The sequence below is a fragment of the Nipponia nippon genome, unplaced genomic scaffold, assembly GCF_047370975.1.
Source record: "Nipponia nippon isolate SJK-2023a ecotype South Korea unplaced genomic scaffold, ASM4737097v1 scaffold_23, whole genome shotgun sequence".
NCBI lineage: Eukaryota > Metazoa > Chordata > Aves > Pelecaniformes > Threskiornithidae > Nipponia > Nipponia nippon.
The window spans coordinates 4,140,034-4,151,905 of NW_028262340.1; the positions used below are offsets into that span (position 1 = coordinate 4,140,034).

Below are 11,872 nucleotides of genomic sequence, written 5' to 3' on the forward strand. Positions count from 1 at the left end.
TCCTTCATGCTGTAGGCTTGGCTTTTGCCAAAAGCAGAACTTTTCCAAACCTAGAAAAATTCCCAAAGTCTCAACATCCTTCTTTATAGCTCTTTCAGAGAGGCTTAAATCAAGGACAAAAAGGTATCTTTGGAAAGGACAGTGCGCCAGCTAACAAACAAACAGGCTTATTTTTAGAAAAAAAAACTTAAGACCAAAGTTACGGAAGCAAAGTTCTTTACTCTGAATGCTCTCTTAACATGCCAATTAAAACGTTCTCATGTTAGCTTCCCTGCTGACACAGAGGAAGGATTATCAGGTTGTCTCTTGCAGATGCCATTTTACATATTTGACTTTGTACGATCCATACAGAATAACGCTTCAGGAATCGAAGCTAACCACCCTTTTAAGGGATTCCATCTCTTAGTTCAACAGACGAGAGAAGTGTCCTCTCCCATCCTGTACCAGCTACAAAGAGTCACAATAAAAAGGAAACCCTGGGTTTTGAGTGAGAGGAGTCTTTTACATTTTAAGACTTTACGCCGTCTTCCCATGGAGGGCTAGTGCTTCATGGAGAGCTCTGCTTTTCCACGCTGTTGAAAAATAATACAGTGGTTGTAGGAAAGCAAATACAAGACTTCTTCCCTGCTTCATTTTGCAAGGAAGTGTTAAGCCAGACGAGTGCTCCTGCTTACATTTTAAAATATAAATACGTTAACCCTTTCCTAAGAGGCTACGTTTAAAGTTGAATTTTCCTGAATTCGAAGTGGAGCAAGATTTCTCTGTATTTTCTATAAGCAACGGGGGAAAAAAAAACCATTAATGACTGAGGAAGTTATGTTGTTCGTTCAAACAGCATTTATTGGATATGGCTCTTTGGCAAAGAAATGCACTGAATTAACTCAATTTAGATGAGAAGAAAGGGCAATACAGTGTTTTGACCAGTCCAAGCTTTCTTCTCTCCTGTCTATACTCAGTTCCAGGAGTACTGCTTCTCCTAAAGATTTTGAAGGGGCTGTAGGAAAAGCAAAGTTCTCTCATATTAGAGATACTCCAGTAGCTCTACGGTTAGCCTCAGTAATCTAGTTAAGCAGCGGTCTAGCTAATTGATTTGGTGAAGTTAAACTACCTGTGATCTTTTATTTCTTTAAAAACACTAAAATGCATAAGCTCACTATAAAAACCTCAAAGCCAGTTACAAATACAATGGCTGCTGTAAGAACAAAAGAATTGCTATTCATGGTGGCATCACGAACTACGAGAGGCTTTGCGTTTAGTCCCAGGCACCAGTAACTTGCCTTTAGGTATCTCAGGTACCATCCTGAGATAGTCATCACCTTTTAAGCACATTTGCAGAGAAAGGACGCGCTTGGAAGGAAGTGCAACAAGTTTGATCTGTTGCTTTCCTTGCCCAGACAGATACGAACTCGTCACTTGTGTCCACTGCTTACGTCTTCTGCAAGATACCAGAATAGCCTTTCTTACCGAGCTTGCTGGTCCGCAAGGCCAAGATAACTGTATCTTGACCTCAACCTTAAAGGAAATAGAAAATAAAGTATTTTTTTTCCTGAATAAAAAAAAAATGCGATCTATTCTAATCCCATTACATATTATAGGTAGAAAAATTAGTTCTTAACTTCCATTCTGTAAATTAATGGAAGGAAGACACAAATTAGAACAAGAACAAAAAGGTAGCAGTCCTAAATGTAATATTCTGTATTTACAGAGGGACGTCAACATGCGTTGAGTTTCATCTATGGGTTTTTGCAGCACTGCAAGCTTGTGCGAGACGTACCTAGAAAGAAAGAGAAATTCATCAGTACTCTAAGAGACGCTTATATCCCACAACGACTTACGACTTCTGCCTGAAGCAGAAGGCACTTTCAGTTTCGATTCAGTTTTTCAAAACATTGACAATAGTTCTTTTTCAAGAAGTGCCTGGTTTACCCACAGTTTGTATTAAGCTAGATGTGATGTAAAACTACTCCCCCTCCTTCCCCCTTCTCAGTTCATGCTGCTTCTTGACCAGTGACATGAGCCAAATACAGGACAAGACAGGGAAAAAATAAGGAGTTTTTATTACAGCTCAACAGTCCAGTGACTAATGACAGAGTGACAACACTGCCTTACAACTTCAGGTCGTGGCTGACAAAAATACATAGACTTACTGATAGCTTCTTCACAATTCCTTGGGCCTCTGGATTTAGATGAAGAAGATTCTTCTTGGTTAAATCACTTGCTGTTAAACGAATGCTCTGTGAAAAAAACCCCAAATCTTAGGTTTTCTGTTTGGTCAGCTGTAGTAGCCAGAAGCAGGGGGAAAAAAAAAATATTACAAAATAAAAGTAAATAAAATCCAAGCATACTAGGAGACCACATACAGGCAGGGAACAACATGCAGCTTGACCAGAAGCTCATCTCATACCTTCCTTGCAGTGCATTAACACATTACTGCCAGCAGAAGTTACTTTAAATGTTAGTTAAATGCACAGCAAAACGTCATTCTACATTCTGCTTTGACCAGCTTGAACAGCTCCCACTTCTGACTCAAAATCTTTCCATGTTCTTTTTACGCTAGCTCAATCTCCTGATAAACTGCAGTGGCGCAACTGAAGAGACAAGAGTGGATGACTTGAAGCTGGTAAGGCCCCCAAGAAGTTACAAGCTATCCCTTCAGCATAGATTTTACAGATTAAAGTTTCTGATTTACCTCCCCTCCTCCAACAGGGACCGTAATGAAGATATCGTTGCTGTCAGCAAGGGGGCTGCCATTGGCAGAGATGGTGTAAACACGTTCATTTATGGCAGGCGTGCGCAAACCTGGTGTCTTGAAAATTCTGAAACAAGAAGTTATAGGTAAGTAATTTCACTGCAATTGCTCAAAGCACTTTGACTAAAAGTCTTTCATTTCAGGTTCAAAGAGCCACTAAGGATTATGTTGCAAATAAATGACAGATACATACATAAAGCAAACGGCAAGGTGCTCCCCTATATGAGAGATTAACCGATAAATTTAACAGAATACAAACCTGGAATCAAATTTGGGTGTGACCATGGAGGTACCTCCCCGGGCACAGAGATCAACAGTTCTGCCATTAGCTGGAGTGATAAAGTTGGTTTTGCTTGATCTGTTAAAGGGAAACAAACAAACAAACATTTGGTCATAAGAATACTTTTAACAAATGTACAAGCACTATCTTATCAAAGACTTGAATGAGGTCATCACCACAAGAAAACAGAGGTTCTTACTAATGAAAAGTAAACCCCAAAGCCAAGGATAGCCAGTCATCACAGGAGAGGAAGTTGCCCATCTTTCATTCGCTGTCAGATCACAGATTTTTTCCTATAGCATGGCACAACTACATCAACCAGCCTGCTAAACCATGCTCCATTCCATGTAAGAGCTATATTAGCATTATACACCCTTTCTGAAACCCGGTAAAAAAGATATCCCCTATTACCTTTTACTCATGCGCTTCACTCTTGCTGAAGGAGCTCTCCTACTCCTGGACACTGGCACTTTTTTAGTGGATGCCTTCACCTGAAATACATATTACTCACCAAATCAGTTACTTTTGAAATACAAATCAGTTACTTTTGAAACACAAATTACTCACCAAATCAAATCATGAACAAATGCTGCCATACAAAACGTTTGGCTCAACAGGCCCCTTTTTATCGCACAAGAGTCCAGAAACAAACACCAGACAAGCTTCTGTGACCCTCTCCTATCACTAGACATTTCAGGAAGCGATACCTGTTTTGAAGTCCCCCTCAAAGTATCCCAGACAGCTCTATTATCATAGGCATCGCCTCAGTAAGTAGTTCATATCCTGGGAATAAAGTCATCACAGAGAATAGCTACTTACCTTTCCAGTTCTTGGATTAACGTTTTCAGCTTCTAGCTCTGGAAGACATTGGCTATCATGTTTTGCTTTCTTTGCTAGAGGAAGCAAAGGAGGTTCTGCTTCTTCTTCAATAGCTTCAATATCCTGCTTAGATTTTTCCACTAGAAAGAGAAAGTGTTAACTAAGTTGAAAATAAATAATAACTTTACATTATTAGTTAGCAGCGGTGGTAAACAGTAAACAACCACAAGCATTTTGGGCAACAATTTGCTTCTGAAATCCAAATCCCAATGTAATCCAAATGGTTAACAGAGCACTGTTTTGAATTAAGTGTTTTAATAAAATTAAGTAGAGCCACTGCAGAAAGTAGGGATAAAACCAGGATTATTTTCTTGTCTTTAAATATACTGAGGGATGTAAGAACAAACTGAATTATTATTCACAGTATGTAAACCACGACATGCTTTCACCTCGCTGAACTCATCGCAATGCTAAAAACAAACTGACCTTTCTTGATGATTTTTAAAGGAGTCTGGATAACTTCTGCTGTTAACTTGTTTATTTCTGTTATTTCCAAGTCTGCCTAAAATTAAAAACAGTCACGACACCATTAGGATTACGAGTAGCATACAGTTCTGAGAAATCCCCGTTGTAGAGAAAATCCTTAATTATTTTATAGCAATAATACCTCCATGTGTTCTGCTGTGCTCAAACTGGGACCTTTCACGTTATTCTGGAGGTGACACAACACGTGAGGTCCGCATGCCATTCAGGACCAACACGCCTTATTTGGCAGCTGCAGATATGCTTCACCTACACCCTGCTGCTCAACCAATTTAGAAATGCTTTAATGTACTGAAAAGCACATGTGCTCTCAGGGACCTGGGAGTGAAATCAAGCAGGTAAGGGAAGACGGCCAAGGAGCAGTATGAGCACGCAAACCCTATATTGGATACGAGGGGCATCTCTTACTAAGTCTTAAAGCAGTATTTGTGACGGTATTTATGTAACCTCTGCCATCGTGACGCTCCTACAAACTCAGGAAACCCTTTGTTTCCTAGAGGTACACAACGCCGTCAGGGAAGTTTGATATTTATGCTAGAAACCTACCGTTGCTGCCTCTTCCAGTGCCCTTTTGCTTCCTCCTTTAGCTAAAAAGAAAATATTTTTTTTAAAATTAATACATATCTAAGACAGCCTATACAGCATACGTAGGCATACTTTAATACGTCACCACTAGGGTGCAAAAAACCAGCACAAACCAGTTTTCCTGGCAGCGAGCGAGCAGCCTCGGACAAAGAGAGCGGCGCTTCCCAACAGCCCGCGGCCGCCTGCGCGGCGGATTCCGGACAGAGAAGATCCCGGCTGCTCCTTTGTTTTTATTATCTACGGGAAAACGCGCTCCCGCTCCCGGGCCCGCTCCCGCCCCGTACCGAGGTAGTCGAGCCAGTTCATCTCGCGGAGCGCCACCGGCAGCCGCAGGATCTCGATGTTGTACAGGTTCTCCGCCTCCTTGACCAGGCGCTGCCCGTTGGTCCGCAGCTGCTCGACCCGGCTCCTCACTGCGGGGAGGCAGACGGCTCAGTCACGGCCCCGGGGCCCGCCGCCCCCCCCCCCCCCCCCCCACCCCCCCCCCCCACCCCCCGCCGGCCGCGGCCTACCCTCACGGTCGAAATCCTTCAGGAATGCCGCCAGCTTCCTGCCGCGCGCGCTGGCACCAGCCTTCTTTCGCGCGGGAGCCATGGCGGCAGGGCCGGGGCTCGGGGCTGGGGTCCGGTTACCGGGGCTCGGGGCAGGGAGCGCCGCCGCCCGCCGCGCGTTCAAACCCAACCGCCGCCACCGATCGACCAATCAGAGCGCGGCGCGGCGCAATGACGCATTGGCGCGGCGCGCCGGGGGAGCGCTTCCGGGTCGGCGGGTCGCTATGGCGGCGGCAGTGGCGGCGGCGCTGCGGGAGTGGGCGGCGGCGGCGGCGCGGCGGGACGCGGCCTGGCGGGCGGCGCTGGCCGCCTGGGAGCCGCTGCTGGCCTCGCTGGCCGGGCTGGCGGCGCAGATGCGGGCGGCGCAGCGGCTGGCGTGGGGCGCCTCGCCCTTGGGCGCCTTCGGCGGCCTGCGGGAGCGGCTGTGGCGGAAGCAGCGCGGCGCGGCCGAGGCGCTGCTGGAGCAGCTCGGCAGCCGGCGGTGAGGCGACGGCGGCGGCGGGGCCGGGCGGGGGCCGCTGGGCCGCGGCTGAGTGCTCCCCGCTTTGCCGTGCAGGGCGGAGCTGCGGGCCGTGCGGGACGCCGTGGGGGCCGGCGTGGCCGCCGTGCTGCGGCTGTACGAGGAGCGGGCGGCGGAGCTGGGCCTGGCGGCGGCTCTGCGCCGAGGGCCGCGCTGCCCCTCGCTGGCTGACGCGCTGGAGGGGCTGCAGGACGTGGAGCGCTACTACCGGCACCTGTATCCTTCCACGGTGGGGCTCTGCGGGCAGCGCTGGCGGGTGCCTTTTCCTCTTTGTCGTCCTTAGCGGGCATGAAGGTACCTGGAGAGCAAGCTGCTTCTCCTCAGCATCAGCTGCGACAGCCTGGCAGACATGGAAGCCCTCCCGCAGACTTGGGAGAGGATTTTGGAGCGCTATAAGGAAGATGTTGTTCAAGGTAGTTCTGCATACAGCAGCCCCACAGGGTCTTTCATAGAATCATAGAATCATTTGGGTTGGAAAAGACCTTTAAGATCATCGAGTCCAACCGTTAACCCAGCACTGCCAAGGCCACCACTAACCCATGTCCCCAAGCACCACATCTCCCCAGCTTTTAAATACCCCCAGGGATGGGGACTCAGCCCCTGCCCCGGGCAGCCTGGGCCAGGGCCTGACAGCCCTTTGGGGGAAGAAGTTTTCCCTGATATCCAACCCAAACCTGCCCTGGCGCAGCTTGAGGCCGTTCCCTCTCGTCCCATCGCTTGTTCCTGGGGAGAAGAGACTGACCCCCCTGGCTCCAGCCTCTTTTCAGGCAGTTGCAGAGAGCGATGAGGGCTCCCCTCAGCCTCCTCCTCTCCAGGCTGAGCCCCCCCAGCTCCCCCAGCCGCTCCTCCCCAGCCTTGTGCTCCAGCCCCTGCCCCAGCCTCGCTGCCCTGCTCTGGCCACGCTCCAGCCCCTCCATGGCCTTTGTGGGGTGAGGGGCCCAGCGCTGAACACAATACTTGAGGTACGGCCTCACCAGTGCCCAGTACAGGGGGACGATCGCCTTTTGTTGAGCTCTACGCTGATGTCTCAGCCCTGGAGACAGCACATTGGCCCGGTGTTGCTTGCTGTGTTGGTCTCAGTAGCAGTGGGTGACCTTGCTCAGTTTGCACTTGTTCTTTGTGACCTGCTCTGAGATCTCGTGAACGACCTCAGTCATAAATACTCGCCATCACACCCTGGGCGCAGCTGGAAGCAATGTCCTCCCTCGCAGTGTAGCGAGGGGCTTAGTGATCCTTTTCACTTGGTCTACTAAGTTAGCTTTAGTTATGTTTTTCTTTATTGCTTTTAGAAACAAGTTAAATTTTTGTGGGCACAGAATACAGATAAAATGCATTAAGCTAATGGGGTTGGTTTTTTTCTTTCCAACTCAGATGCGCTTCTTAAGATTTCTCTGTTTGTGGACAACCAGCGAGAGCTGTGCTGCTCACCAGGCTCCTGACAGAGAACAGGAGGGACTGATGTTGACCAGCTTCCACGAGAGCCTGGCGTGTTCTGAGATGACCGCAAAGATGATGGTGAATTGAGGAAGCTTTACCGGTGCTTTTTGGAAGCTGAATGAGTTGGGTACTTGGCCTCAGCAGGAAGTGCTTGGACTGTTTCATTTTCAAGTGGAAATGGACTTGGCGTCTGAAGAAGAGGCTGAGCTGAACAAGCCATGAAGATGGAAGGGAGTCATCTTCAGCTACAGAAGTCGTCCTTTCTTCTGCCTGCCATGGATATTTTGTATACTGAAAAAAACGTTGGGACTTACTAGCTTACAAAGAAATGGCGAGGTGCGCCGCAAGTAAGCGAGTGTAACGTAAGGTCCAGCAGGCTGATGCCATGTAAGAAAGGTGTTTAGGTACCATCCTTACAAATAAATAAAAGATGTAAATCAGGGCTTCAGACCAGTTTGCACCTCGTGCCTCTGAGCAATATGTTTGCTTTCATCCCGCCTGTACATTGATGAGGAAAGAGCAAATTTGACTTGAAAAGGTAATTAGGGAGGTGCACGGACACCTGAGTTCTGACGCAGGCAGTTTTCAAGCGCGTTAGAGTATGCTTCTCTGATACCTCTGCTAGGGCATGTTTAAGTCACAGTCTTAAAAGTTTGTGCTCTGTTGCAGCAGCAGCTGCTGACAGTTCTAGGGACATCTTTTGTCGGCCATGACACCGATCCTCTGTAACGGTCCCGGAAAGTGGTGGGATGCCTGTCTCTAAAGAATGTATTTGATAAGAACTGTAGCTTCCCAGAGAAGGCCAAATAAAGACCTGTACTTGGACAGATTGTGCTCGTGCTCCCTGTTTTTATGGCGAAGCAGGGCTCAAACCCGGGGAGTCCATTTGACCACCTGAGGGCACTGCTCGACCTGCGAGAGCGGCGTTGGGGGGCCCTGGGAGACTGCTGGCTGTGCAGGGCTGGGGCCGCCAGTGCTCCCCCTCGCCTGACAGGCCTTCGTGGGATGGTGCTTTATGTGCAGTTTTAATTGCAAAGAAAAATAACGTCACCCTCTTGGCGTTGGTATGGCTGCCGAGCGTCATGGCTGATGACATCAGCATTTGCCGAGGGAAGGGCGTTACACTCGGAGAAGCAAGGTGGGTTCTGCTCCCAGCACGTGCGGGCAGCGGGTCTGGGGGCTGGTGGGGTGCTCGGTGGGCTCGGCGGTATTCCTCCCCTGCTGAGGGTAGTTCCTCTTGTGTCTGCGTGCTCTGCGTCGCTGCAGGACCCTGGCGTGCTCGCTGGAGCTGATCCTGTCCTCCAGCCGGCTGCGAGGGGCTCTCGTGGCTGGACAAGTGCCCTCTGCTCCGCGCATCCCCGCAGACCCTGCGTGAGAGCGGGGTGTAGCTGTGTGCTGTGAGCCACAGTGCGGCTGTTCTGAGCGTTTCACTTGGCCGTCTCCTTCCCAGGGAAATGAGGGATGGAGTCCTCCTCCTGCTGCTTCAGCTTAAGATAAAGCAGATGATGCAGTGAAGATACTGGTTTGGCAGATCAGCCAAGAATGCAGTTTAGGTAGCAAATGGCTGTACAGCAGTCTCAATGCAGACACTTCTGCATGCAAAGCACTTCCCCTCCTTCTCGAGTGGCTCTGTCTCACCATGACCTGTCACTGACTCATTTTGTCAGTGTGCTGCTGATGCTGGGGGTTGCATCACAGCATCAGTTCAGTATAAGGCATTTATTTTGCCATCCACAGCAGAGTGAGCAATTTCATCTAGTTTCCTTCTCCAGAGCTTTGATTCCAGCCGCAAACTCCTCCCAACTCGAGAAATTCACCTCCTGTGTTTAGGTTCCAGTTAGCGAAGCAGCATAGGTCAACTTTATTAGCCATTGCCTGCTGCTCGTGTTCAACCTGTGCATCTTCCCTACGGACATCGCTGACTTCTGATTTTAAGGAAAGGGCGAGCGCGTGCTGTGGGATGACACAGATCACAGCAGATTTATGCAGGTGCCCTCCTAGCTATCGCTGACAGCTGAGTGCTGGTGTCTGCAGAGGCCGTCAGTCTGAAATCCACCTGACAAACAGAGGCTGAATGTTGTTCAGCAAAGCACAAAGGTAATTGCAGTATTATTTCATCCATCTCCTGTTCCTTTCTGTTACGGTTTTGAACCTGTGGCCAAAGCGCAGACGTGTTGCCTGTGCTGGGACTGTGCTGCCGAGCTACGCGGCTAATGGCAAGCATGCACGCACCTCCATCAGTGCTGATGGCTGTCACTGCCACGAGTGACCTGCACGGCTCTGATTTTGGGACAGGGGATGAGGGAGAGCAGCTCTATGGCCTTGTGGTCATTACACATGGCTTGAAGGGCATGAAGACTGTAGGGTGAATCCTGGGGTCCCTGAGGTATCATCATCATAAAACAATAAATCATGGTGTTTGTGGATGCAGAATTGTGTTTGCATGTGCACACACTAGACAGCCCTTCAACACCCCTCTTCTCTGGCAGTCTGTCTTCAGTACAGCTGCATAAAGAACAAATGGATTTAAATTTTGGAAGGTCTTCAGAACAATTCGGTGGTGGCCCTTCTGCTTTTCCCAGACGTTTGGCCCTCTGCTGTCTGTCTTTGAGTTAACAACAGCCCTGCTAAAAGTGCTGAGAGCTTTCTGAAATACAAGTGGCCATGACCTGACTCCGACTCTGACTGAAATGGGGTAAAGGAGGTGCTCGTTGAAGTTTTGTTGTGATTAATTACTCTGTACTGTCTCTGGCTGATGGGCCATGTCATCAGTTGCATTTTTCTGCAGTGTTCTGGAAGGGCACGACTGAATCCCCGCATCAGAGTGCTCTAATTGGATACAACTGTGGGTTTGTTCCTTTTCAAGATCTGGATGTTACAGCTCAGGACAGCTGCCAAGGTCCCCAGTTGCTAACAAGAATATGGTTCCTTGTGTGTGTGTGAGACTTCCTTCAGCCGGCGTTCACCAGGGAATCCCTGCGGGTTCAAAGGTTCCCACCCTGAAGCCAGCCAGGGTGGGCATTCAGTCTTTATTCACTCCTCTTCCCATGCCTGGGAGCCTGCGGGGCTGCTAGATACCTGTGCTCCGGCGGCAGGGCTGTCCTTGGGTGGTGCCGTGCCAGCCTGCGGCTCCGAGGAGCCAGGGCAGGCTGTCTGCAGCAGGCACCGCTCTTCCTCCCCACGTCTCTCCCTCATCCTGAAGGTCCCTGGCTCGCTCTCGGTTTGTTTCTGTGTCTGAGCTTTCCAAGACTGAGCTGTGACATGGCCCACCATTAGCAAGCCATGTCTGCTGTCATCATGAAAGATTTCGGCGTCTGTCCGAGTACTGGGGTGGGAGGGAGGTGAATGCAAACGCAGCAGCACCCCCTGGCAGGCAGCGGGGTCCCCTCCAGCCGCCTGGGGAAGCCGAATGTGGGGACGGGGGCTCCGGCCTGTGCGGTACCTGAGTGAGGCCAGAGGGTAAGGGCAGTATCAAGGGCTCTGAGACTAACTGGTAAAATATACCTCACCATAAAAATAAATCTGAGTGCCTTTATTATTGGAGCAGAGCTCTTGAAGTATTCTTGCACGGAGATCTGTCTTTCAGGAATGCAATAAAACAAAGTTAGCAGCTGGAGCTACCTTGTTAAAGTAAAATTTTCAGGAAACACAAAGGTCATGCTTTGATTTTCAGCTTTACCTCCTGCTAACTTAATTTGAAAATAGTTATTCTTCACTTATAGGGAAAGCATAAACTAAAATCAGTTACTAAATTTGAATATCCACGAACGTTTATAGAGAGCATCTGACTTCTATCCGGTTAGTTTGTTTTTCCATGTAGGGTGAAATTTAGCTTCTGATGCAGCGATGTCTTTGCACAGTTCTGCTTCAGAAACGAGGACCTGCTGTGGGTAACTCCAGACTTTTAAAAGAAACCCAAAAGCTTTGCTTCAGCATAAGCTCATGGATTTCAAACATTTCAAAACTAAATTTACCACAAGGGTCCATAGTTAGGAAAAATACAAAGAATTTGGCACCTGAATTTAAGTGTAAAGTGAGTTGGAGGCAGAAATACGTGATAAAAAGCTTTTTTTTGAGACTTTCATCTTGGCTTGAAGCAGAACTCCTTTGTGATCTTGCAGGGCCCAAGAGGCTGCGTGAGTGCTTACCCGCTCAGAAATAAAACTCACGTTCTCCCATCTACATTAATTGGATGTGTAGCTCTGTTCCTCGCGTTTGGCTGTCTATGCTTTGGTGTTTCTCTAGTGCTCCTGACTTCATCCCAGCATTTGCCCTGTTGAGTTGTTGGTGAGCTCCAAGGGGGGCTCCTATAGATGTGTGTTGAGTGGGGACACATCTGGCTGAGAAGCAGGGATGTGCTTTCCTGCAGCGCGGATGTGCTCAGCGCA

General features: G+C 48.9%; 2 protein-coding genes across 4 annotated transcripts; one reads left to right on the forward strand and one right to left on the reverse strand.

Moving 5' to 3' along the window:
- Window positions 1-814: 814 nt before the first annotated feature.
- On the reverse strand, window positions 815-5,618 carry CDCA8 (cell division cycle associated 8). Of its 2 annotated transcripts, XM_087761218.1 has the most exons (11): window positions 5,489-5,618; window positions 5,261-5,389; window positions 4,938-4,978; window positions 4,335-4,410; window positions 3,849-3,988; window positions 3,441-3,520; window positions 3,009-3,107; window positions 2,690-2,816; window positions 2,148-2,234; window positions 1,704-1,774; window positions 815-1,512 (listed from the first exon to the last, which is right to left on the reverse strand). In XM_087761218.1, exons 1-10 carry the CDS (start codon window positions 5,568-5,570, stop codon window positions 1,730-1,732), a joined length of 906 nt encoding a protein of 301 aa, XP_087617344.1. In that variant the 5' UTR covers window positions 5,571-5,618; the 3' UTR covers window positions 815-1,512; window positions 1,704-1,729. The 2 variants fall into 2 exon arrangements, with proteins under 2 accessions (XP_087617344.1, XP_087617343.1); XM_087761217.1 differs by having other exon boundaries at window positions 815-1,774.
- Window positions 5,569-8,313, forward strand: AIRIM (AFG2 interacting ribosome maturation factor). 2 transcript variants are annotated; one of them, XM_087761220.1, is made up of 4 exons: window positions 5,569-6,008; window positions 6,084-6,263; window positions 6,342-6,460; window positions 7,419-8,313. In XM_087761220.1, exons 1-4 carry the CDS (start codon window positions 5,569-5,571, stop codon window positions 7,484-7,486), a joined length of 807 nt encoding a protein of 268 aa, XP_087617346.1. In that variant the 3' UTR covers window positions 7,487-8,313. The 2 variants fall into 2 exon arrangements, with proteins under 2 accessions (XP_087617346.1, XP_087617347.1); XM_087761221.1 differs by lacking the exon at window positions 7,419-8,313 and adding an exon at window positions 7,037-7,362 and having other exon boundaries at window positions 6,342-6,478.
- The last annotated feature ends 3,559 nt before the right edge of the window (window positions 8,314-11,872 follow it).

Coding starts and splice junctions, on each gene's coding strand:
- CDCA8 (XM_087761218.1), bottom strand. CDS start 5,570: ATGGCTCCCGCGCGAAAGAAGGCTGGTGCCAGCGCGCGCGGCAGGAAG. Junction 4,979..5,260: donor GAACTGGCTCGACTACCTCG/GTACGGGGCGGG, acceptor TTTTCTTTTTAG/CTAAAGGAGGAAGCAAAAGG. Junction 4,411..4,937: donor CACTGGAAGAGGCAGCAACG/GTAGGTTTCTAG, acceptor TTTTAATTTTAG/GCAGACTTGGAAATAACAGA.
- AIRIM (XM_087761221.1), top strand. CDS start 5,569: ATGGCGGCAGGGCCGGGGCTCGGGGCTGGGGTCCGGTTACCGGGGCTC. Junction 6,009..6,083: donor GAGCAGCTCGGCAGCCGGCG/GTGAGGCGACGG, acceptor TTTGCCGTGCAG/GGCGGAGCTGCGGGCCGTGC. Junction 6,479..7,036: donor AGGTAGTTCTGCATACAGCA/GCCCCACAGGGT, acceptor TGCCCAGTACAG/GGGGACGATCGCCTTTTGTT.